Source organism: Oncorhynchus kisutch, linkage group LG28 (genome assembly GCF_002021735.2).
Source record: "Oncorhynchus kisutch isolate 150728-3 linkage group LG28, Okis_V2, whole genome shotgun sequence".
Lineage (NCBI taxonomy): Eukaryota > Metazoa > Chordata > Actinopteri > Salmoniformes > Salmonidae > Oncorhynchus > Oncorhynchus kisutch.
The window spans coordinates 33,587,168-33,615,134 of NC_034201.2; the positions used below are offsets into that span (position 1 = coordinate 33,587,168).

A 27,967-nucleotide genomic window follows, 5' to 3' on the forward strand; every position below is an offset into this window, starting at 1 on the left:
CAAACAGGCAGGTGAATCAAAACTAGGACTGAAGGCTATAACTGGTTCTCACAAACGAGCTAGGAAAAGGCTTAGTAGAGTCAAAACCAACAATACCTCACAAAGGTACAAACAGAATGAACTGAACTAAATAAGGAGCTGATGAGACCAGGTGAGTAACTAACACAGGTGAAATCAATTAACAAAAATGAAAGCCCGAGCTACGTTCAAGAACACAATGAAACAGAACACAAAGATTGACTATGAAAATAAATACAGAACCTTACATAGAGCTACAATACATTTATACATTTTACCTCACAGGGGTCCAATTCCATACAGTTTGTGAAATTTAACCTGTGTTGAAAAAATTATTCTGAATGTCAAAGTGGAATTAGGTTTTTAGAAATGTTTAAAAATTAACAAACTAAAATGTATTGAATCAATAAGTATTCAACCCCTTTGTTATGGCAAGCCTAAATAAGTTCAGGAGTAAAAATGTGCTTAACAAGTCACATAATAAGTTGTATGGACTCACTCTGTGTACAATAATAGTGTTTAACATGATTCTTGAATGACTACCTCGTCTCTGTTCCCCGCACATACAATTAACTGTAAGGTCCCTCAGTCGAGCAGTGAATTTCAAACACAGATCAACCACAAAGGCCAGGGAGGTTTTCCAATGCCTTGCAAATAAGTTATTAATTACACTTTGGATGGTGCACTGTGTCAATACACCTACAGTAGTCACTATAAAGATGCAGATGTCCTTCCTAACTCAGTTGCCAGAGAGGAAGGAAACCGCTCAGGGATTTCCCCACGAGGCCAATGGTAACTTTAAAACAGTTACAGAGTTTAATGGGTGTGATAGGAAAAATGATGGGTCAACAACATTGTAGTTACTCCACAATACTAACTTAAATGACAGAGTGAAAAAACAAAATCCAAAACATGCATCCTGCTTGCAATAAGGCACTAAAGTAAAATGTACTTTATTTAATGAATGCAAAGCATTATGTTTGGGGCAAATTCAACACAACACATCACTGAGTACCAGTCTTCATTTTTTTCAAGCATGGTGGCGGCTGAATCATGTTATGGGTATGCTTGTCATCGACGAGGACTAGGAAGTTTTTTTTAGGATTAAAAGAAATGGAATAGAACTAAGCAGAGGAAAACCTGCTAACCAACACTATGAGACAAATTCACCTTTCAGCAGGACAATAATCTAAAACACATGGCCAAATCTACACTGGAGTTGCTTACCAAGATGACATTGAATGTTCTTGAGTGGCCTAGTTACAGTTTTGACTTAAAACGTCTTGAAAATCTATGGAAAGAAAATGGCTGTCTGATGGTGATTCTAACATGACTCAGGAGTGTGAATACTAATGTAAATGAGATATTTCTGTATTTCTTTTTCAATAAATTTGCTAAAATGTCTAAAAACATGTTTTCACATTGTCATTAAGGGGTATTGTGTGTAGATGGGTAAGAAAAAAAGTATATTTAATCCATTTGGAGTTCAGGCTGTAACACAACAAAATGTGGAATAAGGGTATGAATAGGGGAATGAAGGCACTGTACACTTAGAACAGGGTTTTACCAATGACAAATAGTATAATAGTATTCTAATCCTTTCTCGTCTTTGTTTTCACAGGTTTTCCAAAAAAGCAACCAGGTCAGAGTTTTTTCCTTGCTTCGCAAATCTTTGTCTACATTGTCAATCACAAAGGACTACAATCATGACCTCCAGACGAACCAAAAACTAAAATGTCTTACCACAAAATAAATGATATGCCCCTAAGAGTTGGGTCACCTGGTATGCGTCCTAAATGAAACCCTATTCACTATTTAGTGTACTATTTTTGACCTGGCCCTGGTTAAAAGTATTGTATTAAATAAGGAATAGGGTTCCATTTCAGATGCTGCCCTGTATTTGAGTTGATTTAGCCTGATATTATGAGGCTTTTGGACACCATACCGTGCCTGACACCCTGATAAGCATGTTAAGATGACACCTCACGTATCTAGAATCTGATGGTGCAGTCTTCCTCCTAAGCCGCAGGGATTTGGCTCTCTATTTCGTCTGGTAAAGGGTCTAAGTCCCAAGTGTCTAATATACAGTATGTCTGAGAGAGTATTGTAACAGATAATATTAAAAGTATAATATAATGGGGTCGTTCCATGAATAGAGTGACATTTTAAGTATACATTTTTCACCAATATTGACATTTAAAAGCCTGGTTAAAAACCTGCAGAGACGTGCAAAATCTGGTGTCCTGTGTGTGTGTGTGTGTGTGTGTGTTTCTCACCATGCCATCTGTGTTTGTGTGTTCCCAGGACCCCTAGCATTCTCAGCAAGGACCACCCCCCAGACAAGAAACCCAAGAGTGACAAAAACACAGTCCCACCTGTGCATGAGTTTGACCCTACAGGTAAGTGTGCACACACAAGCATACACACACACACAAACAACATAGGTCCTGCACACACAAACAAACAGAAAACAGGACTTGCGCACACTTGCAACATATACTCATTGAACAAACTGCGCAAGCACAAAATATAATACACACCTCACACCTATAATACACACCTAGTGGAATGGAGTGGAAAGAGTTTCTGTTAGTGGCGAATCCTAACTTCATAGCGACCATTAATGCACATTGGGGTTGTTTGAAAATGAAAATAAACTCTTTCACTGTTACTGTATTGTCTGATATAAGCTCAAGCCAATCACTGTTATTAGACCCTTTCAGACTGTAAACGTGTCATTGATCCTGTTGTAGGTAGCACTCCGCTTCACTCACTCACACACATTAGATAATTGAATGTAAATTATGCAGCGTGTCGATGTGATAAATGCTGCGGTGACATGCTATAGCCTAGGAGGGAGCTACTAGACACCAAACGGAAGACAACAAACCGAAGCAGGACGGGACTACCTGGACGTGTCCAATAGGAAACGTTCATTTTTGTTTTCCGTTGCAAAACGTTTTGCTACACTGTGCACTAATGTATACGACCCTGGGAACGGAAAATGTTTTGCAACAAAAACAATCGTTTCTTATTAGCCAAGTTCACGTACTCCCTCCCTCTTTTTTTTCATTTGATACCGAAAGAATAAGGACCCTGTTATTAAAGGTCCACTCTGGAGACTAGGGGTTAATGTTTGGTCTGGGGTGGGGGGGTCAAATGGGAGCACCGTGGCTCCCCAGCTGACAGCCAGATTAACAGCCAGCACCAGGCTGATGCTTATCTTCTGTTAGGCTGGGGAAACAGGAGCGGCAGCAGGATGAAACACAAACACACACACATGTACATACACACATTCAAACACACACAGTCACAATAATACATTCACACTCGCACACACATCATGGCTGCTGGAGTCTGAGGATGAAACACACACACACACACACACACACACACACACACACACACACACACACACACACACACACACACACACACTGGTTAATAGTGCGCTTTGAGCCCTAGTCATGTGATGAGGTAGTCTACTCTTCAGACAGGCACAGCACCAAAATCCCTCCCATTTTAGCCACGTACTGTAGGGTGCTAGCGGTCTAGTCTGTGTTTTATGAATGTGCAATGAGCATACACAGATACGGTCATCCTTCCTAACTCAATTGCCGGAGAGGAAGAAACCGCTCAGGGATTTCACCATGAGGCCAATGGTGACTTTAAAACAGTTACAGAGTTTAAGGGCTGTAATAGGAGAAAACTGAGGATGGATCATCAACATTGTAGTTACTCCACAATACTAATTTAATTGACAGAGTGAAAAGAAGGAAGCCTTTACAGAATACAAATATTTAAAAACCTGTGTTAATTTTCTGTAATGCCTCTTACTGTAACGTCATTCAGAGGTGGAAGAAGGATCGGACCAAAGTACAGCGTGTTAAGTGTTCATGATAATAATATTTAATGAAACGAACTGAACACTGAAATACAAAACAATAAAGTGAACGAACGAACGAACACCGAAACAGTACCGTGTGGCCCAAACACTCACACGGAAACAAACACCCACAAACCAAAAGTGAAACCCAGGCTACCGAAGTATGATTCTCAATCAGAGACAACTAACGACACCTGCCTCTGATTGAGAACCATACTAGGCCGAAAACAGAAACCAAACATAGAAAAACAAACATAGACCTCCCACCCCAACTCACGCCCTGACCATACTAAAACAAAGAATAAAATAACAGAACTATGGTCAGAACGTGACACTTACCAGATGTTGGGCATTATTAGTGGATTTGCACTGCATTGTGCATGGTTAATTTGTAACAAAAAGGACATTTTCGTAGACTGACTTGAAAGCCATATCAGTGACAATTGCAAAAAAGCAGGTTAAACTATTTTGATAAAATAATGAAATGATGAGTGGGTCTTATGTTTGTGGAAGACTTATATTTAGGTATAATTCTACAAGCTTTGAATTCATTATATTATTCCTGACTGTTTGAAATGCAGTGTATTGATCTTTAATTGCGCAACAATGGTTATTTAACCTTTTTCGTTTTTTATCAATATATTTATTGTGAATTGGCCATAAGTTAGATTTTTAGGTCATATCGCCCAGCCCTAGTTGTAGGCCTGATAAACAACAGTGACGAGTCAGCCTATAGAGATGAGGTACAGTGCGTTTGGAAAGTATTCAGACCCCTCGACTTTTTCCACATTTTGTTCGGTTTCAGCCTTATTATAAAATTGATTATTCTCATCAATCTACAGAAAATACTTCATAATGACAAAGCGAAAACTGTTTTTTAGATATTTTTGCAAATGTATAACAATTTTAAAACAGATACCTTATTTACATACGTTTTCAGGCCCTTTGCTATGAGACTCAAAATTGAGCTCAGGTGCATCCTGTTTCCATTGATCATCCTTGAGATGTTTCTACAACTTGATTGGAGTCCACCTGTGGTAAATTAAATTGATTGGACATGATTTGGAAAGACACACACCTGTCTATGTAAGGTCCCACAGTTGACGGTGCATGTCAGAGCAAAAACCAAGCCGTGAGGTTGATGACAGGATTGTATCGAGGCACCAGCCTGGGGAAGGGTACCAAAAAATGTCTGCAGCATTGAAGGTCCCCAAAAAGGTCCCCACAGTGGCCTCCCTCATTCTTAAATGGAATAAGTTTGGAACCACCAAAACTCTCCCTAGACCTGGCTGCCCGGCCAAAGTTAGCAATCGGGTGAGAAGGGCCTTGGTCAGGGAGGTGATCAAGAACCTGATGGTCACTCTGACAGAGCTCCAGAGTTCCTTTGTGAAGATGGGAGGACCTTCCAGATGGACAACCATCTCTGCAGCCCTCCTCCAATCAAGCCTTTATGGTAGAGTGGCCAGACGGAATCCACTCCTCAGTAACAGGCACATTACAGTCCTCTTGGAGTTTGCCAAAAGGCACCTAAAGCGCTCTCAGACCATGATAAACAAGATCCTCTGGTCTGATGAAACCAAGATTGAACTATTTGGCCTGAATGCCAAGCATCACATCTGGAGGAAACCTGGCACCATTCCTACAGTGAAGCATGGTGGTGGCAGCATCATGCTGTGGGGATGTTTTTCAGCAGCAGTAACTGGGAGACTAGTCAAGATCGAGGGAAAGATGAACGGAGCAAAGTACAGAGAGATCCTTGATGAAAACCTGCTCCAGAGCGGTCAGGACCTCAGACTGGGACAAAGGTTCACCTTCCAACAGGACAATGACTCTAAGCACACAGCCAAGACAACGTAGAAGTGGCTTCAGGACACGTCTCTGAATGTCCTTGAGGGGCCCAGCCAGAGCCCGGACTTGAACCAGATCAAACATCTCTGGAGAGACCTGGAAATAGCTGTGCAGCGACACTCCTCATCCAACCTGACTGAGCTTGAGAGGATCTGCAGAGAAGAATGGGAGAAACTCCCCAAATACAGGTGTGCCAAGCTTGTAGCGTCATACCTAAGAAGACCCGAGGCTGTAATTGCTGCCAAAGGCGCTTCAACAAAGTACTGAGAAAGGGGTCGGAATACTTATGTAAATGTGATCGTTTTTTTTTCTACAAACCTATTTTTGGATTGTCATTATGGGGTATTTTTTGTAAATTGATGAGGGGGAAAAACGATTTAATCCATTTTAGAATAAGGTTGTAACATAACAAAATGTGAAAAAAGTGAAGGGGTGTGAATACTTTCTGAATGCACTGTATATATACAGCAATGTTCTAACTTCTATTTGAAATATAGCAGCAAATGGGAGACCAACTACATATTAATGCCCATGATTTTGGAATAGAAATGTTTGACGAGCAAGTGTCCACATACGTTTGGTCATGTAGTGTATATCTCACAGGTTAAGAAACAATCGTTCAATAGCTCAACCTGTGCTGGTCCATGATATGCTGCCCGGTCTCTGAGACTTTAATCTGGGAGTTCTAAAGAGTTAGTTTTAATGTAAACTGTCCCGCAAGGACGAAAGAACATGGCTTGCTGGTCGCTGATACAAAGAAAGTTAAGAAACATTTATCTTTATGCCTTCATTTTCTTTTTCTGAGAGCCATTTTAGGCTTGGCTTTCCTCAGAATCCTTCTTCTTTTGAATTCTGCTTTTTTTAAAATCATTCTTAACCTCAGTTACCTTTATTTCAGTTTAGTTGTTTTCAAGGAAGCGTTATCTACATGTCCATACATAAATACATACAGGTCCAGTCAAAAGTTAGGACACACCTACTCATTCAAGGGTTTTTCTTTATTTGACTATTTTCTGCATTGTAGAATACTAGTGAAGGCATCAAAACTATGAAATAACACATATGGAATCATGTAGTAACCAAAAAAGTGTTAAACAAATCAACAAATATTTTTGATTCTTCAAAGTAGCCACACTTTGCCTTGATGACAGCTTTGCAAACTCCTGGCATTCTCTCAACCTGCTTCACCTGGAATTCTTTTCCGACAGTTCCCACATATGCTGAGCACTTGTTGGCTGCTCTTCCTTCACTCTGAGGTCCAACTCATCCCAAACCATCTCAATTGGGTTGAGGTTGGGTGATTGTGGAGGCCACGTCATCTGATGCAGTACCATCACTCCCCTTCTTGGTAAAATAGACCTTACACAGCCTGGAGGTGTGTTTTGGGTCATTATCCTGTTGAAAAACAAATGATAGTCCCACTGAGCGCAAACCAGATGGGATGGCGTGTCACTGCAGAATGCTTCCTGTGACGGTCCTCATGAGAGCCAGTTTCATCATAGTGCTTGATGGTTTATGCTACTGCACTTGAAGAAACTTTCTTCAAGTTCTTGACATTTTCTTGATTGACTGACCTTCATGTCTTAAAGCAATGATGGACTGTCGTATCTCTTCACTTATTTGAGCTGTTCTTGCCATAATATGGACTTGGTCTTTTACCAAATAGGGCTATGCTCTGTATACCACCCCTACCTTGTCACAACACAACTGATTGGCTCAAACGCATTAAGAAGGAAAGAATTTCCACAAATGAACTTTTAACAAGGCACACCTGTTAATTGAAATGCATTCCAGGTGGTTACCTCATGAAGCTGGTTGAGAGAATGCCATGAGTGTGCAAAGCTGTCATCAAGGCAAAGGTTGACTACTTTGAAGAATCTCAAATATAAAATAACACTTTTTTGGTTACTACATGATTCCATATGTGTTATTTCATAGTTTTGATGTCTTCATTATTATTCTACTATGTAGAAAATAGTAAAAATAAAGAAAAACGCTTCAATGAGTAGGTGTGTCCAAACTTTTGACTGGTATTGTACATACATTCAATAAAACAATTACTAATTGCAACAGAATTCAGACTGACTGCTCACACACTGTAAGGTAAGGTGTATAGTCACACTGGTACAGAAGACTCACTCTTTTTGTTTTTTTCTCCTCCCAATGTTTTAGATTTTCTTGTCTTTTGCTCTGTTTTCTCCTCTGTGTGTCCTGGTTGTGTTTTTACGTTACCATGTGAACTGTGTCGTGCTGTACTAGACGTGCCTGTGCAGCTGTCTGGCTGTGTAGTAGCCGAGGGAAGCCCCTCCGAACCCTGTGGTAAGATGGTCTTAATGGCTGTGTCTCAAAAGTCTCTAAGTGTTCTCTTTTTCTTGTCTCTTCTCCTTCATTTGATCTGAGGGAACAGGACAGTGGACAGGTGAAAACCTGATTCACCAGCACTAGGCTTTTTTTCACCATAATAGCACCTATCCCACCTGTTAAGTTCAGTGCAAACAAAGGGAGTCAAGTGGAATTTGCCGTTTTAGACTATTGAGATGTACCCCGTTCGTGTGTGGGGGCTGTTTTGTTTTGCGACGTCCCCAGTTCTTCTGCCATGTGACCCCCTGTTGTTCACTAACATACTAACACGAGTCCTACACCCCTTCGTTCTCCTTTTATTTCATCTTTATTGAACCATTGCCTCTCATTGCCCTGGCAGTGAACTTTCCCACAGTGTTGAGAAACATTGTCTGGATGTTTTAGTGTTACCTGGCCAGAGCAGCGAGAAGGAAGATGTTTGGGTTGATGACGGAATGCTACCAGGAGATGTTGAGGGGAGAGTTCAGCCGAATTACCTATTTATTTAAATTTTCAAGGTTGGAAAGACTGAAATCCATGCTTTGGTGTTGTGAAGCTAGCTACTGCCCCCAACTGTTAATGTCATAATTTTTTAACCAAAAAACAATGTAAATCAATGTCCCCCGGTTAGCATGCTTTCATTTTCATTCCCAGATCATTTTTTTAAAGGGATTGTGTAGCCAAATAACTTTGAAGTGACTTTGATGTGATTTTGGCATGACATTGAATTTACTTAGTTTTTTGGCTATAAAATTGCCAAAACAGCAGGATTTTTTTCTGCATTGAAATGGGGCTTATGTGAGGGGTTTGGCTGGGGTGTGGCAGTGGGCCTGGGCCATTAGCAAGGTCATCGACCCCTTTTTTTGGAGGCCCTTCTTGCTCGCAGAGACAAAATGTTGCTGTTTTAAAGCGAATTTCCTGCAATTCTACAGATTTTGCTATGGCTTATGCTGTGTTCTTATGCCATCTGAGTGACTTAACAAAGTCATTGGGGGCCCCATGTCATGACAAAAATACTTTTCTACAATTGTAGATTCTCCTTGACTGTTTTGCTTTTATTTTGGTGATTGTTAGTTAAAAAAATATATATCTTATTTAAAAATATATAGGTCCAATATGTTTTCTACATACGTTATATTAAGTTTACACTGAAAACGTTTTTCCATCCCAAAAAGTATTTCCCCAAAAAAGGCGTCCCGAAAAAAACTTGTACAGCCCATCCATGACTTTTCTATGTTGAGAAAAAAGCTGTATAATATCAGTTAGTGTCAGTGTCTAGTTTAACAAAACAAAAGCAATGACTGTAGTCTCCTTGTTCATAGACTGCTTTCAAGGTAAGGAAACAAATATGTGAATAAAAACTGTGGCTGAACTGTCCATTAAAGTGCTTCAAAGTGAGACAGCACCACATTTTCTCACACATTTGCAATAATTTGAGTAATACCTTGATGATTACATCTGTTGCTGGGTTGCAACATTAGCCATTATTTGACAGTGCACAATTTCTTACTGTACCTCCTGCAACCTAGCCTCGTATGAACCATCCTGATCTCGAGAGCTTACATTCTGTTTTGCTTCACAGATAACGAATCAGAATGTAAGCTTGCGAGATCAGGATGGTTCATACGAGAGGCTACCTGCAACCTGGACTACTGGTTTAATCAGCTTTTTCGTTTGGCTTTGTTTACAGTATGCACTCGCTGTTTATAATGATGATATGGTTTTTGATGAACTATTGTGTTAGTGAAACTCACCTGCAAGTTTACTGGTGTGGTGAATCAATGTCAATCTACGAATGTGAATCCGTGTGTCTCTCTCTATTTGAAAGTCAAACAATCTGTGTTCAAACAAACATGACAGAGGGTGCTGTTGCCACTTGTGTCCTGATATCAATGTTCCACAAACAACATGTCTTTATGTGAGCATCAAACTGGGTTCCATGTGTTATGCCATTACTTACAACAGCCTATCAAAGCATCATACGGATATTAAAGGGATAGTTTAGCAAAACTATTTCGATATTTGTTTCCTTATCTTGAAAGCAGTCTATGGACAATGGAGTGATTGCAATCCACACTATACTTTTGTTTGTCTCTTTTTGTGCATAGACTGCCTTCAAGTTCAGGGAACAAATATCTAATATGCAATTTTTCAGAACTATCCCTTTAACAAAATGCATCCATCTATTAAAGGCTTTTGAAGAAGAGAGTGAAGTACTTTCACAACTGGGTAGTATTAAGTATTTGAAACCAGGTAATACCCTTGAGGTATCAATCATTCATTGCTGCCACTCAATAGCTTCAAAAGCCTAAGGTTTCATCATCATTTTATAACAACGACTAGCCACAAAACAGACCTGATCTATTGAGTGAGTGTCTCCATCACCAAGGAGACACATTGCCTTATACCTGTATATAGGAAAACAGTTTGACACCCACATTGCATATTGTGCCCCATCACGCACACCCTGTCCCAACTCACCGTCCTTGATTAATCTAACTGTGCCAGCCCGAGTGTATGTCTGTGTGTTGTTTGTGTGTGGAATGGTGTGTAACACAATATTTCTTTCTCTTCTGTCTGTCTATGTGTAGGGCTTGTCCAGCGTTGTGTGATCATCCAGAAAGATGAGAATGGCTTCGGGTTGACGGTGAGCGGAGACAACCCTGTATTCGTGCAGTTGGTCAAAGAGGGTAAGGCCTTTTCCATCCTATTCTAATCTACACCTTCCTGTTCTTTAGTCAATTCAATTATGATGAGGTATGGTGTGGCTTAATTGGTAAAGCATGGTGCTTGCAAGAGCAGGGTCACTGGTGCGATTCCCACTGGGGCCACCCATATGAAAATATATGTACAGTTGAAGTCGGAAGTTTACATAAACTTAGGTTGGAGTCATTAAAACTCGTTTTTCAACCATTTCGTGTTAACAAACTACAGTTTTGGCAAGTCGGTTAGGACATCTACTTTGTGCATGACAAAAGTAATTTTCCAAACAATTGTTCACAGATTATTTAACTTATAAATCACTGACTCACAATTCCAGTGGGTCAGAAGTTTACATACACTAAGTTAATAGGCTAATTGACATCCTTTGAGTCAAATGGAGGTGTACCTGTGGATGTATTTCAAGGCCTACCTTCAAACCTAGTGCCTCTTTGCTTGACATCATGGGAAAATCAAAAGAAATCAGCCAAGACCTCAGAAAAAAAATTGTAGACCTCCTCAAGTCTGGTTCATCCTTGGGAGCAATTTCCAAACGCCTGAAGGTACCACGCTCATCTGTACAAACAATAGTACGTAAGTATAAACACCATGGAACCACGCAGCCGTCACACCGCTCAGGAAGGAGACGTGTTCTGTCTCCTAGAGATGAACGCACTTTGGTGCAAAAAGTGCAAATCAATCCCAGAACAACAGCAAAGAACCTTGTGAAGATGCTGGAGGAAACGGGTATAAAAATATCTATATCCACAGTAAAACTGCTCCAAAACCGCCATAAAAAAGCCAGACTACTGTTTGCAACTGCACAGGGGCACAAAGATCGTACTTTTTGGAGAAATGTCCTCTGGTCTGGTGAAACAAAAGTATAACTGTTTGGCCTGTCAGGAGGATTGAGCCAGAATTCACCCAACATATTGTGGGAAGCTTGTGGAAGGCTACCTAAAACATTTGACCCAAGTTACATAATTTAAAGGCAATGCTACCAAATACTAATTGAGTGTAAGTAAACTTCTGACCCACTGGGAATGTAATGAAATAAATAAAAGCTGAAATAAATCATTCTCTCTACTATTATTCTGACATTTCACATTCTTAAAATAATGTGGTGATCCTAACTGACCTAAGACAGGGAATTTTTACTAGGATTATATGTCAGGAATTGTGCAAAACTGAGTTTAAATGTATTTGGCCAAGGTGTATGTAAACTTCCGACTTCAACTGTATATTTAATATATGTCAAGGTAATTTAATTGTATATCTTGGAGGTGTAAACCTCTGACGTTAGCATAATATGTTCAATTGGCAGCATAGCACAATGTAAATATATATTCATGCAGTCTTGATACCCAAGGCAAGGATACAATATATTGGATTTATATCTGGAGGTGTCACAATACTGTCAGATACAGTAATATCATTAACCTTTTATCATTCTCACTCGCTTTGCCTGTCCTGTCCTCTTCCGCAGATGGCGCTGCCATGCGAGCGGGTGTCCAGACGGGTGATAGGATCATCAAGGTGAGGCTCATTCCCTCTCTGGGGCCCATAACACTCTTCCTAGACATTGCCCATAGCCTAATCTCTCGTGGACAGATGCATGTAACATAAATGGCAGTAGCATCTGTCGCAGACCTGGGTTCAAATACAATGGCAAATATCTGAATTGCATTCACATACGGTACATTCGAAGTAAGTATTCAGATATATTTTATTTGTAAAGACAAGTTGTTGAATATTTGTAATTCATTTGGAAAAATACTAGGAAAGTATTTGAAAATACTCATACAGTTGAGTACATATACCTAGGTTGGAGTCATTGAAACTCATTTTTCAACCACTCCACAAATTTCTTGTTAACAAACTGTAGTTTTGGCAAGTTGGTTAGGACATCTACTTTGTGCATGACACAAGTCATTTTTCCAACAATTGTTTACAGACTTTTTATTTCACTTATAATTCACTGTATCACAATTCCAGTGGGTCAGAAGTTTACATACACTAAGTTGATTGTGCATTTAAACAGCTTGGAAAATTCCAGAAAATGTCATGGCTTTAGAAGCTTCTGATAGGCTAATTGACATCGTTTGAGTCAATTGGAGGTGTACCTGTGGATGTATTTCAAGGCCTACCTTCGAACTCGGTGCCTCTTTTCTTGACATCATGGGAAAATCAAAAGAAATCAGCCAAGACCTCAGAAAGAAAAATGTAGACCTCCACAAGTCTGGTTCATCCTTGGGAGCAATTTGAAACGCCTGAAGGTACCACGTTCATCTGTACAAACAATAGTACGTAAGTATAAACACCATGGGACCATGCAGCCGTGACACTGCTCAGGAAGGAGACACATTCTGTCTCTTAGAGATGAACGTACTTTGGTGCGAAAAGTGCAAATCAATCCCATAACAACAGCAAAGGACCCTGTGAAGATGCTGGAGGAAACGGGTACAAAAGTATTTATATCCACAGTAAAACGAGTCCTATATCGACATAACCTGAAAGGTCGCTCAGCAAGGAAGAAGCCACTGCTCCAAAACCGCCCTAAAAAAGCCACACTACGGTTTGCAACTGCACATGGGGACAAAGATCGTACTTTTTGGTCGTACTTTTTGGTCCTCTGGTCTGGTGAAACAAAAGTATAACTGTTTGGCCAGAATGACCATCGTTATGCTTGGAGGAAAAAGGGGAGGCTTGCAGCCGAAGAACACCATCCCAACCGTGAAGCACGGGGGTGGCAGTATCATGTTGTTGGGGTGATTTGCTGCAGGAGGGACTGGTGCACTTCACAAAATAGATGGCATCATGAGGCAGGAAAATGATGTGGATATATTGAAGCAACATGTCAAGACATCAGGAAGTTAAAGCTTGGTAGCAAATGGGTCTTCCAAATGGACAACGACCCCAAGCATACTTCCAAAGTGTGGTAAAATGGCTAAAGGACAACAAAGTCAAGGTATTGGAGGGCCGTCACAAAGCCCTGACCTCAATCCCATAGAAAATCTGTGGGCAGAACTGAAAAGGAATGTGCGAGCAAGGAGGCCTACAAACCTGACTCAGTTACATCAGCTCTGTCAGGTGGAATGGGCCAAAATTCACCCAACTAACTTATTGTGGGAAGCTTGTGGAAGGCTACCCGAAACGTTTGACCCAAATTAAACCATTTAAAGACAATGCTACTAATTACTAATTGAGTGTATGTAAACTTCTGACCACTGACAACATGATGAAATAAATAAAGCTGAAATCAATCATTCTCTCTACTATTATTCTGACATTTCACATTCTTCAAATAAAGTGGTTATCCTAACTGACCTAAAAACAGGGCATTTTTACTAGGATTAAATGTCAGGAATTGTGAAAAACTGAGTTTAAATGTATTTGGCTAAAGGTGTATGTAAACTTCAGACTGACTTAAAAATACACTCTCATGCATTTTACCCAGGTATTTGAAAATAGTATTTGAAAATACTCTCATGTACAAATTTATAGACTATTTGGTTTTTACAAATAACTGTTAAAATTCTCAAATAAAAGAACTTGTTTTTGGCTGTGTATTTGAAAATACTCATACACTAACATTTAAAAAAATATATATATATCAGATGCTCAAATATAATAATGTATTTGAATCCAGGTCTGATCTGTCGACAGACTATGGGACGGGACAACTAACGAGGAACTTTGTTTCGGTACTCAGATTTTTAATCTCTGATCATTTGGACAAATCATGATTTTGCTGGTGTTCGCATCTTTCAAATTTTGGAAGGGGAGGGGACATTTGGCCCATAGATTTGCCCGAAACTGTCTGAGAGTTTTCATTCGTAGGGGTGGAGACTTTGCTAGTCGTGTATTACGTTTTCTAACACGTCTCCCGCCACGTCTCCTGAGATTACCCTTAGCCTCAGATCTAGGATCAGTTTATTTTCCCAAAAATCTTACCTCATGCATTTGAACCAAAATGCGAAACCGACACTAGATCAGTGTGAAGGGGGCAACTTCATCCTGCCACTATCTCTAAAACAGACATCTCTCCGGGTGAAGTTTTCCCAAGTTACCATTCTAGGATCAGTCTCCCCTCGCCAATCCTTACCTTAAAGGGGCATTCCGCAATTGAAACAATAACAAACCCTGATCCCTGCCTCTGTTTTGGTAAAAATCTGAGGGATGGGGCTGGAGAAATGTAGCCACTCTCAAATTCATACAGAGCTATGGATGCAAGATATAGTTTTAAACATGTTTTGAGGCTATGTAGTTTTTGTTTACATTATTTATTTATTTTTACAAAAATTTGAGTAAAACATGCTTATTTAGGATTCTAATGGAGGTACGACTGTTGAACTAATGAGCCATTTATAAGTTATATTCTTTAAGAATCAATGGGTACAGATAATTATTTTATAATTCCAAAAATGTGTGTATTTGTATTTGTTATGGATCCCTATTAGTCCTGTAAAATGAAGGCAGTTCTTTACAATTAAAAACATTGCATTACCTTTCACATCAGATTTCACAACACATGTGTGCCCTCAGGCCACTAGTCTACTACCACATATCGACAACACAAAATCCATGCGTACGTGTGTGTATAGTGTGTATGTTATCATGTGTGTCTGTAGCAACTGGTGATTGCCCCTTAGTGGGGAAAATGCTAAACCGAAGATCAGTATTTAGGAAAAACGTAATTCTGTCTCAGACAAGAGAACCCTACAGGCTACTGCAGTAGGTCGTGGGTCATGGGTTAGGCCCCCTCCATACTTTACCACTGCCCTCTGCTGGGATGCTGAGTAGCTACACCATATAATGGCAATGCATTCCAATGGGTCATTGGAAAGGGCAGGATGGCGTAGTGCTGTGCATAGTGTCAGTGAAGAAAATGAATTGTTAGTTTGTGGGGGTGAATCTAAACTTTCACTTCAGTAACATTTTCAATTAGTCATGAATTGATGTTGGTATTGATGTTAGGATTCATAGCAGGGCCAGATGGGTTACCAGGACATGTACTCAGAGCATGCTCTGACCAGCTGACAAGTGTCTTCACTGACATTTTCAACCTCTCCCTGACACAGTCCGCAATACCTACATGTTTCAAGTAGACCACCATAGTCCCTGTGCCGAAGAAGCCAAAGTAACCTGTCTAAATGACTGCCTCCCCGTAGCACTCACATCTGTAGAGATCAAATGTCTTGAAAGGCTGGTCATGGCTCACATCAACACCATCATCCCAGGCACCCTGGAGCCACTCCAATTCGCATATCGCCCCAACAGATCCAGAGAGGACGCAATCTCTACTGCAATCCACACTGCCCTCTCCCACCTGGACAAGAGGAACACCTATGTGAGAATGCTGTTCAGTGACTACAGCTCAGTGTTCAACAACATAGTGCCATCCAAGCTCACCACTAAGCTAAGGTCCCGGGGACTGAACACCTCCCTCTTTAACTGGATCCTGGACTTCCTGATGGGCTGCCCCCAGGTGGTGAGGGTAGACAACAACACATCCTCAATGCTGACCCTCAACATGGGGGCATCTCAGGGGTGCGTGCTTAGTGCCCTCCTTTACTCCCTGTTCACCCATGACTGCATGGACGTGCACAACTCCAACACTATCATTAAGTTTGTCGACAACCCAACATTGGTAGGCCTGATCACCGACGACGATGAGACAGCCTATAGGGAGGAGGTCAATAACAACAACTTCTCCCTCAACGTCAATAAAACAAAGGAGCTGATCGTGGACTACAGGAAACGGAGGGCGTCGAGCACGCCCCCATTCACATCGACGGGTCTGTAGTGGAGCGGGTCAAGAGCTTCAAGTTCCTCGATGTCCACATCACAAAGACTCTATCATGGTCAACACACAGCAACACAGTGGTGAAGAGGGCAGGACAATGCCTCTCCCCCTCAATGCCTCTCCCCCTCAATGCCTCTCCCCCTCAATGCCTCTCCCCCTAAATTCTACAGCTACACCATTGAGAGCATCTTGACTGTCTGCATCACCACTCGATATGGCTACTGCTTGGTGTCCGACCGCAAGGCGCTATGGAGGGTAGTGTGTACGGCCCAGTACATCACTGGGGAAAGAGATCTCTGCTATCCAGGACCTCTATACAAGGCGGTGTCAGAGGAAGCAGGAAAAAATGGTCAAAGGCTCCAGCCACCCAAGCCACCGACTGTTCTCTCTCCTAACACACAGCATGTGGTACCAATGCACCAAGTCTGGAACCAACAAGCTTCTACACCCAAGCCATAAGACTTCTAAACAAGAGTGCTAAATAGCTAATCAAATGGCTACCCGGACTACATGCACTAACTGTTTTTTGCACTAACTCTCTTGCACTGACCCTATGCACACAGTCTGGACTCACACACACGCACACACATATTACATACGCCCAAACACACATAATATGCACACACATGCATACTATACTGACTCCACACACACACTTTCAAATTCGCCACATGCGCTGCTGCTACTGTCTATTGTCTATCCTTCTGCCTAGTCACTTTACCCCTACCTATATGTACATAGCTACCTCAATTACCTCGTACCCATGCACATCGACTCTGTACTTGTATTCCCTGTATATAGCCATGTTATTTTCTACTCCCTATGTATACCTATGTTATTTTTACTTGATATTTGTATTTGTTATTCTCTGTATATTTATTAATTGTGTCACTTTCTATTTTTTATGACATTCTTTATCTTATCTTTAACTCTGTATTGTTGAAAACGGACCTGTAAGTCAGCTGTTAGTCTACACCTGTTGTCTACGAAGCATTTGGCAAAACATGTATTTGATTTGAATTAACGTTTAGAAATGAATAAGGTGTTTCTTGGCTTGGAAAGAGTTGTTATGTACACATGCTCCTGTTAAACATGAACTAATATGGGGCTTCCCATTTGCTACGTTTTAGACAGAACACATAGTCCTCTTATAGAAAGTGTTGTATTTCATTTGAATGACGTTGATTTGAGGTGTAGTTTATGTTTTTGTTGCAGGTTAACGGGACCTTAGTAACACATTCAAACCATGTAGAAGTCGTCAAGCTAATAAAATGTAAGTTCAAGTGACAGTTTTATATCCAATTATTCTTAGACATGAAAAATCACAGGCTCTTCAAGAGACTTACTTGCTTAAAGCCAACCTGTAGTAGGCTATATGCGCTTATAATGCATTGTAAGACTTGTCATAAGGATGTATAATGTCTTATTATAATCTCATGAGTCTGACCATACTGTATAATAAGCTAGCCATTGTGAGTGAAAAGTTTTCAGTCAATATAAGTTGAAAGTTGGCTACATAGAGAGACATTACATGAAGATATATTTTTTATAATAAGAATTCAAACTCATACACGTAATAGAGCTGTGACCCCTATTGTCTCTATGTGTCAGCGGGCTCCTATGTGGCCCTCACAGTGCTGGGGAGGCCCCCGGGGCTGGCCCAGATCTCGCTGTCGGAGGGCGAGGGGGGAGACCTGTCCTCTTTCCTCTCCTCGCCCCACTCTCCTGGACCAACGGGAGGAACAGGGGAGCGCTGTGTCACCTCCTCCACCAGCCCCCAGGACCACATCACCTCCCCGCTGCCCCTCTGGGTACGACAGTCGGCCAATTGGTTCTCTGTCTGCAACTGAAATGGCATCCTATTTACCATATAGTATACCACTCTATAGAATAAGTAGTGTACTCTATAGGATAAGGTGTGTACTCTATAGAATAAGTAGTGTGCTCTGTAGGGAGTGGGGTGCCATTTCAGACACTCTCTCTCTCATTTTATATACAGTACCAGCCAAAAGTTTGGACACCTACTCATTCCAGGGTTTTTCTTTATTTTTACTATTATCTACATTGCAGAAGAATATTGAAGACATCAAAACTATTAAATAACACATATGGAATCATGTAGTAACCAAAAAAGTGTTAAACAAATCAAAATATATTTAATATTTGACATTATTCAAAGTAGCCACCCTTTGTCTTGATGACAGCTTTGAACACTCTTGGCATTCTCTCAACCAGCTACATGAGGTAGTCACCTGGAATGCATTTTAGTTAACAGGTGTGCCTTGTTAAAAGTTAATTTGTGAAGAACATCTCAATAAGCAAAGATAAATGACAGATAAATGACAGTCCATCATTACTTTAAGTCAATCCAGAAAAGGTAAAGAACTTTGAAAGTTTCTTCAAGTGCAGTCACAAAATCCATCAAGCGCTATGTTGAAACTGTCTCTCATGAGGACCGCCACAAGAAAGGAAGACCCAGAGTTACCTCTGCTGCAGAGGATAAGTTCATTAGAGTTACCAGCCTCAGAAATCGCAGCCCAAATAAATGCTTCACAGAATTCAAGTAACAGACACATCTCAACATCAACTGTTCAGAGGAGACTGTGTGAATCAGGCCTTCATGGTTGAATTGCTGCAAAGAAACCACTACTAAAGGACACCAATAATAAGAAGAGACTTGCTTGGGCCAAGAAACACAAGCGATGGACATTAGTGGAAATCTATCCTTTGGTCTGATGAAACCAAATTTGAGATTTTTGGTTCCAACCGCTGTGTCTTTGTGAGATGCAGAGTAGATGAACGGATGATCTCTGCATGTGTGGTTCCCACTGTGAAGCATGGAGGAGGAGGGTGATGGTGCTTTACTGGTGACACTGTCTGTGATTTATTTAGAAGGCAAGGCATACTTCACCAGCATAGCTACCACAGCATTCTGCAGTGACACTCCATCCCATCTGGTTTGCGCTTAGTGGGACTATCATTTGTTTTTTCAACAGGACAATGACCCAAAACACCTCCAGACTGTGTAAGGTTTATTTGACCAAGAAGGAAAGAGATGTAGTGCTACATCAGATGACCTGGCCGCCACAATCACCAGACCTGAACCCAATTGAAATGGTTTGGGATGAGTTGGACCTCAGAGTGAAGGAAAAGCAGCCAACAAGTACTCAGCATATCTTTATTTATTTAACCAGGTAAGTCAGTTAAGAACACATTCTTATTTTCAATGACGGCCTAGGAACAGTGGGTTAACTGCCTGTTCAGGGGCAGAACGACAGATTTTTACCTTGTCAGCTCGGGGGTTTGAACTCGCAACCTTCCGGTTACTAGTCCAACGCTCTAACCACTAGGCCACGCTAGACTTTTGGTTGAGAGAATGCCAAGAGTGTGCTAAGCTGTCATCAAGGCAAAGTGTGGCTACTTTGAAGTATCCCAAATACAAAATCTATTTTGATTTGTTTAACACTTTTTTGTTACTACATGATTCCATGTGTGTTATTTCATAGTTTTGATGTCTTCACTATTATTCTACAGTGTAGAAAATAGTCAAATAAAGAAAAATCCTTGAATGAATAGGTGTGTACAAACTTTTGACTGGTACTGTATATATATTTTTTCTCTTGGTCCCTCTGTCTCCCTCTCTGTCTTTATCTGCCCCTCTCTGTCTTCTCTCTCTCTTTCTGTTTTTCCTGTCGCCCTCGTTCTCCTCTCTCTCCACAGTTCCACTTACGTTCTTCACTCCCCCTTCTCCTTCCCACCTCAGTATCCACACTCACTCTGCCTCTTTCACTTTCTCTTCTCACTAGTTTCCTCTATTTCCAGTTAAACCTATGCCAAAGCTGCCATTCCCCCTCTGCTGCACGTCAGTGAAGTCCCCAAGCGAACAAAGTTCTTATTATTCATTTTTGGCGTTGGTCCCTCAGGAGGAGAATAACGCACTTCACAGCCAGAAGGTGGACATCTTACAGAAGATGCTGACCAAGGAGCAGGAGGATTTACAGGCAAGACACACACAAACACAGTGTCACCATACTCTGAAGGTTTCTACATGAGGAGATGAGGCAGTCAGTCAGTCAAACTTTGTTTCTTTGATTTGAAAGAGTAAATGCAGGTTTTTCTATGCAGCTACACTCATAAATCATCTCAGACAAAGTAGGAGTGCTGATCTAGAATGAGGTTCTTGTACATCTTATAGTGATCTTATTCATTATCAAAATGTACAACTGATCCTAGATCAGCGCTCCTGCTATTAGACGCTATATGAATACGGGCCCAGATGAAATTAAAATCATTCACACATTAAATTGTCATCAAATGCTCATCATTGAGGTGGATCACCCATAAATGCTTTATCTTAATGATGTCATTACACGTTTCTGCACATTCATTATGTTAATTTGCAACATGCTTCAGTTCAATCGAGTACAGGCTTAACTGAATAACAACAAATACAGAATACAATATGGAATTTTATCGAATAGTTTGGGGTAGGCCTCGTCTCAGAGGAAAGCTCCTCAGAGCCAGATGGTGAGGACAGGTTGCCCTATGCTGGGCAGCTGGCATTGAACCCCCCCCCCTCCCGGGAGAACGGGGATCCGATGACGGACCTTCAGTTAGTGGTGGTGGGGAGGAAGACTGTGGTGGGAGACACAAGGTTTGCGTTGACATATACAGTGTGCTCCAAAAGTATTGGGACAGTGACACATTTTCTGTTGTTTTGGCTAACCTCCCCTATTATTGTATTGGTGAGATGTTAGCATGTCTTGGGGCTATAGTATTTGTGTGTCTGTAACTTGCTCACTCATAATTATTCACTATTCATTCAGGATCATCTGTAATAATGGTAGCCTCCAAATTAATGTAGAAGTGTTTAGAAACCTATTCCATGCTTATATATAATAAAAGTGACTCCAAAATGTCACAATACATTATTTACTATTCATTTATATTGGGCAGAGAATAATCGGAAACTCAACCAAAACAAACAAATGCATTCAACAAATTTGTAGTCACAAGCTTGATGTAGTCATTGCATGCTTTGATTATAGGACCAAATACCTAACTATTACCACTTTAATACACATATAAGTGAATCTGTCACAATACTTTTGGTCCCCTAAAATGGGGGGACTATGTACAAACAGTGCTGTAATTCCTCAATGGTTCACTCAATATGGATAAAAAATACCCTCAAATTAAAGCTGGCAGTATGCACTTTAACCTCACAGTCATTGTATCATTTCAAATCCAAAGTGCTGGAGGGCAGAGCCAAAACAATAGCACGTGTTACTGTCCCAATACATTTGGAGCTCACTGTAAATACTCCCCTAGATTCATTCTCATTGGTTGAAAAAAAGGAAAGTGATAATAGCACCCATAGGTTAATCAGCAACTGTGGTGGAATTACCTTAGTGTTCAATGCTCATAGACTGAAGTTAATAGGTGAATGCTTGCCAATAGTATAGGAGGAGAGATGTGACGCTAAGCTAATGAGGTAACATTATCAAATCAATTCAAATCAAATGTATTTATTAAACCCTTTTTACATCAGCAGATGTTACAAAGTACTTATACAGAAACCCAGCCTAAAACCCCAAACAGCAAGCAATTCAGGTGTAGAAGCAGGAACCTAGGAAGAAAACTAGAGAGGAACAAGGCTCTGAGGGGTGGCCATTCCTCTTTTGGCTGTACCCTGTAAATATCTGCTATGCTGATGAGTGAGATAGGAAGCGATATGAATTATATGAGTTAGATGAATGAAAAGTGATGAACCATTCAGACCAGCCTTATTGACTGAACTTTCGTAAACTACATTTCCTAGCAGCATTCATAGCTGTCACGCCCTGACCATAGATATCTCTGTTTTATATATATTTTGGTTAGGTCAGGGTGTGACTAGGGTGGGTAATCTAGTTTTTTTTGTAGGTCTAGGGGTTTTTGTATATCTATGTTGGCCTGATATGGTTCCCAATCAGAGACAGCTGTTTATCATTGTCTCTGATTGGGGATCATATTTAGGCAGGCCTTTTCCCCACTTTCTGGTGTGGGAACTTGACTATGTGTAGTTGCCTGTCAGCACTAGATTGTATTGTGTCACGGTTAGTTTGTTATTTTGTTAGTTTGTTCTGTGTTCATTCTTTTAATAAAGAGAATGTACGCAACCCCACGCCTTGGTCTCCTTCATACGACGAATGTGACAATAGCAGTGGCATCATTCCAGTTTAGCGTGGAATACTCACTGAGTTTCCTGGAAAGCATTGAATGAAGGCAAAGTTAATTAATTCTCATTAGTGTGTTTGTGTTTAAGTCCCCTGTGGGGCCTCTATTGATGCCTGCTTTGTCTCTCTGGGGAGTGTGAGCGCCTGCCTCCCATTTCAATGCTAAACAGGTTAGCTGTCAAAACTTTAAAGTAGCTTTTAGTGGTGTAGCTGAGCTGTGGGTCGTGTTTATTGGGACACACCATAAGACGTTTTGTAACAGAATGTGAGATGAGAGTTGCTTATTGAATGTCTTTGGGTAGTACCTCCCCAGAACTCAAGCAGTTTTCTGTTTTGTGACGAATGAACACAGCCCTGTTGCAGTGGTGGGTAAGGGAGGGATGGGCAAAAATAAACAAGTTCTTCCACAATCCTCAAGTCTTTCGTGAGCCATTTCTTCTCTTCCTCTGGTTCGTGTTCATCAGGCACTAAATGGAAGAAAATGAACTGAACAGGGAGAGGCAACCAGAACATTAAGAAACGTTTGTTTTTGTGTTCTGTTACAAAATGTTTTGCTACCATGTGCCCTAATGAATACGACCCTGTACCATCGAAGCCAATCATTCTTACCACTAAACAGATACTCTACCATGGTAACCACTCAAACACTGACTACATCTCACCCTCTTAGTTTCACTTCCTCCTATGACTGACCATGAAATAGAACTAGGACCATGCCAACTGGACACATACACAGACATGCACGCAGACTCGTACACATACACATGTACACACACACACACACACACCTCCCTCCCAGCCTCCCTCCTGTGTCCTCTCCTAAAATGTGTCCTGTGTGTCATGTCCAGGCTATGAAGGAAGTGTACAGCAGGAACCCCACAGCGAAACTACTGAAGGACATCCAGGAGGCCAAGAAACACATTCCTCTGCTGCAGAGCCAGCTCAGCAAAGCCACAGGCACACCTCAGGTATACACACACATACGTATGTATACCAGGGTTTCCCAAACTCAGTCCTCGAGGCCCCAAGGGGTGCACATTTAGTTTTTTTGCCATAGCACAGCTGATTCAAATAATCAAGCTTAGGAGCACACACAAACACTTTCTCTCATAGACACACAGTCTCTCTTGCTCTCACTCTCTCTCATTGTTTCCCTCACTCTCTCTCATTGTTTCTCTCACTCTCTCTCACTGTCTCTCACTCACTCACTGTCTCTCACTCACTCACTCACTGTCTCACTCACTCTCACTGTCTCGCTCTCTCTCGCTGTCTCTCACTCTCACTGTGTCTCTCACTCTCACTGTGTCTCTCTATCTCTGCTCTCACTGTTTCTCTCACTCTCTCTCATTGTTTCTCTCACTCTCTCTCATTGTTTCTCTCACTCACTCACTGTCTCTCACTCACTCACTGTCTCTCACTCACTCACTCACTGTCTCACTCTCACTGTGTCTCTCTCGCTGTCTCGCTGTCTCTCACTCTCACTGTGTCTCTCTATCTCTCTCTCTCTCTCTCACTGTCTCTCTCTCTCTCTCTGTCTCTGTCTCTCTTTCTCACATGGTCATTCTCTCTCTCAAGTCAAGGGCTTTATTGAAATGGGACACACACTCTCAAAGGGACAGCCCAGTTACTGTCTGGCCTGTCACACATGATTCTGTGTGTTTTCAGGATGGCTCCCTCTCCCACCAGGACGGTGAGGTGGAGGAGGGGGGCATTGAGGCAGCCGATGGAGAGCAGACCCCCTCCTCGCAGGGAGAAAGCAGCAGCGACGGGCCCTGGACCAATAACGCTGTGAGTCAACCTGGCCAACTAGTCTGTCTGTTATTATCACCACCAGATTGTCCTTCCATGACAATTATATGTGAACTGGTATTCTCAACAGAATACCATTGTACTAGAACCAGGGTTGGGGTGTTTTCCATTTCAATTCAGTCAAATCAGGAAGAAACTGACATTCCAAGTCCTATTTTCCTCAATGCTTTTGTTTGAGAAAATTGGACTGGAAAGTGTGGAATCAATACCACGATGCCCGTTCAAAATCAGAGACTGGCAAATGTAATATGTGACTGGTGTGTGGGTCTTTTTATGTCAGGTGTCTCCCAGTCCCCTCCCTGAGAATCCGTGCCAAAGAGAGACGCCCTGTCACAGCCCAAAGACCACCCCCCGAGAGAGCCTCAACTCCTGCCCCTCGCCTGACACAGAGGACACGGCGGACCTGGTGAGACTCACACACACACACTGTATATTTGTTGTTTGCAATAGCCCAGTTCGTGAGTGTGTGTGTGCATGTGAGTCCCATCATTGTACTAACACCTTGTCTCTCTGTGTGTGTGTGTGTGTGTGTGTGTGTGTGTGTGTGTGTGTGTGTGTGTGTGTGTGTGTGTGTGTGTGTGTGTGTGTGTATGTGAATCAGAACTGTAACTTCCAGTCCAGTGTGGGCAGCCCCTTCTCCCGTCTCAACCCCCAGATAATCGGAGCAGAGGACGACTACTTTGACACAGAGCAGGAACAGGTACTGCTAGACAACTGTTTGTCTGATTGGCTGACTGAGTATCTCTATACTCTCTCTCTCTCTCTCTATTTCTCTCCAGTCTGTTTCTGTCTCATTTTCTCAATGTCTCTCTCTTACTCAACTTTACCTTTCTGTTGATCTCTCTCTCTCAGATCAATGGTCAGTGTAGTTGTTTTCAGAGTATAGAGCTGCTCAAGTCTCGGCCCGCTCACTTGGCCGCCTTCCTCCATCACGTGGTCTCTCAGTTTGACCCTGCACCTCTGGTAAGTCAACCACACACAGACACACACCAAAACAAAATGCCTGCCTAACAGACACATACTCTTACACTCATTCACACCATTCATAAAATACATCCATAGTAGCTACTGCTTGAGCTCTAGGCATGCAACATTACTGTAACTGTCACAAAATTCACAGGTTTTCCAGAAATTTTGTCACATTTTGCAGCCCCTAATGAACGCTGATATTTTGTAATTAGGGTACAGCAGTTACTCTTTAGCACTTTGGTGGTTTGACCCCAGAATGCTTTGGTCAGTAGTTTAGACCTAACTGGCTCTGATTCTCTCCCAGCTATGCTACCTTTATGCTGACCTGTACAAGCAGACCAACTCCAAAGAGACCAGACGGATCTTCATGGATTTCCATACTTTCTTTATGGACCGAGCAGCGGTAAGACACACATTATGTACAAGCACACATGCATTCACACACACACATATGCGCAAGTAACGGGACACACACACACAAAGAAGACTGTAACTTTTGGCTCAGCTAAAGTATTTGAAATGGGATTTGACATGGGCACACACGGGTATAGAATAGATAGGTGACACCAGTGTGTGTGTCTGTGTCTGGGGCATTGACTACCAACTTTTTAAAACCCCAGCACCATCTTGTGAGCGTGTCTGGACAGTTCCTTCACAAGTGGTGTGCTTCTGCTGGAAGAAGTCTGTCTGTTGGGTTTTAATCTCCTTTCAGATAATTAGGATCATTTTAAATGTACACTCTTTATCTGGTGTGGTGGATGAAGGAGAGGAAAGGGTATTGTTGTGGTTGTATTGCAGAAGGTCTCTCTTCTAGCTTTTTGTTTTAGCTGAGAACTCTTTTTCCCCCTTGCAGAATCTGAAAGTAGCTGTGCCTGAGTCTATGACCTCTGAACTAGGTGAGTTATTACTTACTCCTCTCATGTCTTGTATTAGTTTAGCAACAGTTTTAGCAATGCAGTAGTGTATTGTCTAGTGTAATTGATTAGAATGTTTCCAAAAAAGGGAGACTGCTTCAAACTGAGTGTGTGTGTTGGCAAACATGCTGTTGTGTGTTCCCAGAGCGGCGGAGACCTGAGCTGATCCCAGAGGAACTGCACAGACCTTACATACAGCTGTTACAGGACACACTGCTACCAGACATCCAGAGGAACCTAGAAGACTTCAGGTCAGACACAAACACAAACACACACACACACACACAGACAGAAATACTCATACGTACACAGACACACATTCAGACAGAAACACTCACAGACACACAGACACACTCGCACGGTCTCACACACATACCATACACGCACACCACAACCACACAGGTGCACAAACTCACACTTCTCAAAGATGATGTGCACATAATGATGCTTTGATGTCATATTTCCTCATAAAATTGCAAAATCTTCTCTCTGCCTGTGTGTATCTGTCTGTGCGTGTGTCTGTGTATGTGGTGTGGATCTGTCTCTGTGTGTGTGTGTGTGTGCATGTGCGTATGTGTGTGTGCGTGTGTCTATGCATCTGTGTGTGAGTGTGTGCCTACAGGCAGAAGCGCAGCATGGGTCTGACCCTCGCAGAAGGGGAGCTGGCTAAGCTGGACACAGAGAGGGTGAGAGACCGCGTGTCGCTGGAGAGAGAACGCTCCTGTTCCGAACACATCATCTCCAAGATAGAGGAGGTTCTGTAAGTCCCTGCAATACATGCACACTAGGTTTGGGCGATATTACGATAACATCATGTATCGACGATGATTGACAGCGATCGTCGATGGTGACGAGAAAGTGATGTGACAGACAATGGTTTAGCCTATTTGAACTTGACTGGTACTGCGCAGTAAAAAACGGAGTGTCTCAGCGCACAACAGGGAAGTACACACGTGACATTCCCAGCAATTTGCCTATTCTTTGCTATAGCCTATTTCAATAAATATGTTATATACAGAATGCAAGAGGAGAATGTAGGCCAGACAGAGCAGATAATTATTTTATTTCACCTTTATTTAACCAGGTAGTTAAGTTGAGAACAAGTTCTCATTTACTGCGACCTGGCCAAGATAAAGCAAAGCAGTTCGACACATATAACAACACAGAGTTACACATGGAGTAAAACAAACATACAGTCAATAATACAGTAAATCAAATCAAATCAAATGTATTTATATAGCCCTTCGTACATCAGCTGATATCTCAAAGTGCTGTACAGAAACCCAGCCTAAAACCCCAAACAGCAAGCAATGCAGGTGTAGAAGCACGGTGGCTAGGAAAAACTCCCTAGAAAGGCCAATACCTAGGAAGAAACCTAGAGAGGAACCAGGCTATGTGTAGAAAAACAAGTCTATATACAATGTGAGCAAATGAGGTGAGATAAGGGAGGTAAAGGCAA

General features: G+C 41.6%; 1 protein-coding gene across 2 annotated transcripts in view; it reads left to right on the top strand.

The window, feature by feature from the left end:
* arhgef12b (Rho guanine nucleotide exchange factor (GEF) 12b) overlaps window positions 1–27,967 on the top strand; it is a 119,129-nt gene that overhangs the window by 54,718 nt on the left and 36,444 nt on the right. The window contains exons 2-18 of one of the 2 annotated variants that reach the window (XM_031808628.1): window positions 1,640–1,660; window positions 2,323–2,417; window positions 8,012–8,071; window positions 10,684–10,782; window positions 12,279–12,328; window positions 17,814–17,871; window positions 18,210–18,409; window positions 20,522–20,599; window positions 23,665–23,784; window positions 24,482–24,604; window positions 24,906–25,031; window positions 25,227–25,325; window positions 25,478–25,588; window positions 25,899–25,997; window positions 26,448–26,490; window positions 26,654–26,759; window positions 27,131–27,268. In XM_031808628.1, the coding sequence (XP_031664488.1) occupies window positions 1,640–1,660; window positions 2,323–2,417; window positions 8,012–8,071; window positions 10,684–10,782; window positions 12,279–12,328; window positions 17,814–17,871; window positions 18,210–18,409; window positions 20,522–20,599; window positions 23,665–23,784; window positions 24,482–24,604; window positions 24,906–25,031; window positions 25,227–25,325; window positions 25,478–25,588; window positions 25,899–25,997; window positions 26,448–26,490; window positions 26,654–26,759; window positions 27,131–27,268 (1,626 nt within the window). The remainder of the gene's footprint in view (window positions 1–1,639; window positions 1,661–2,322; window positions 2,418–8,011; window positions 8,072–10,683; window positions 10,783–12,278; window positions 12,329–17,813; window positions 17,872–18,209; window positions 18,410–20,521; window positions 20,600–23,664; window positions 23,785–24,481; window positions 24,605–24,905; window positions 25,032–25,226; window positions 25,326–25,477; window positions 25,589–25,898; window positions 25,998–26,447; window positions 26,491–26,653; window positions 26,760–27,130; window positions 27,269–27,967) is intronic. The other variant, XM_020463944.2, reaches the window with a different exon arrangement.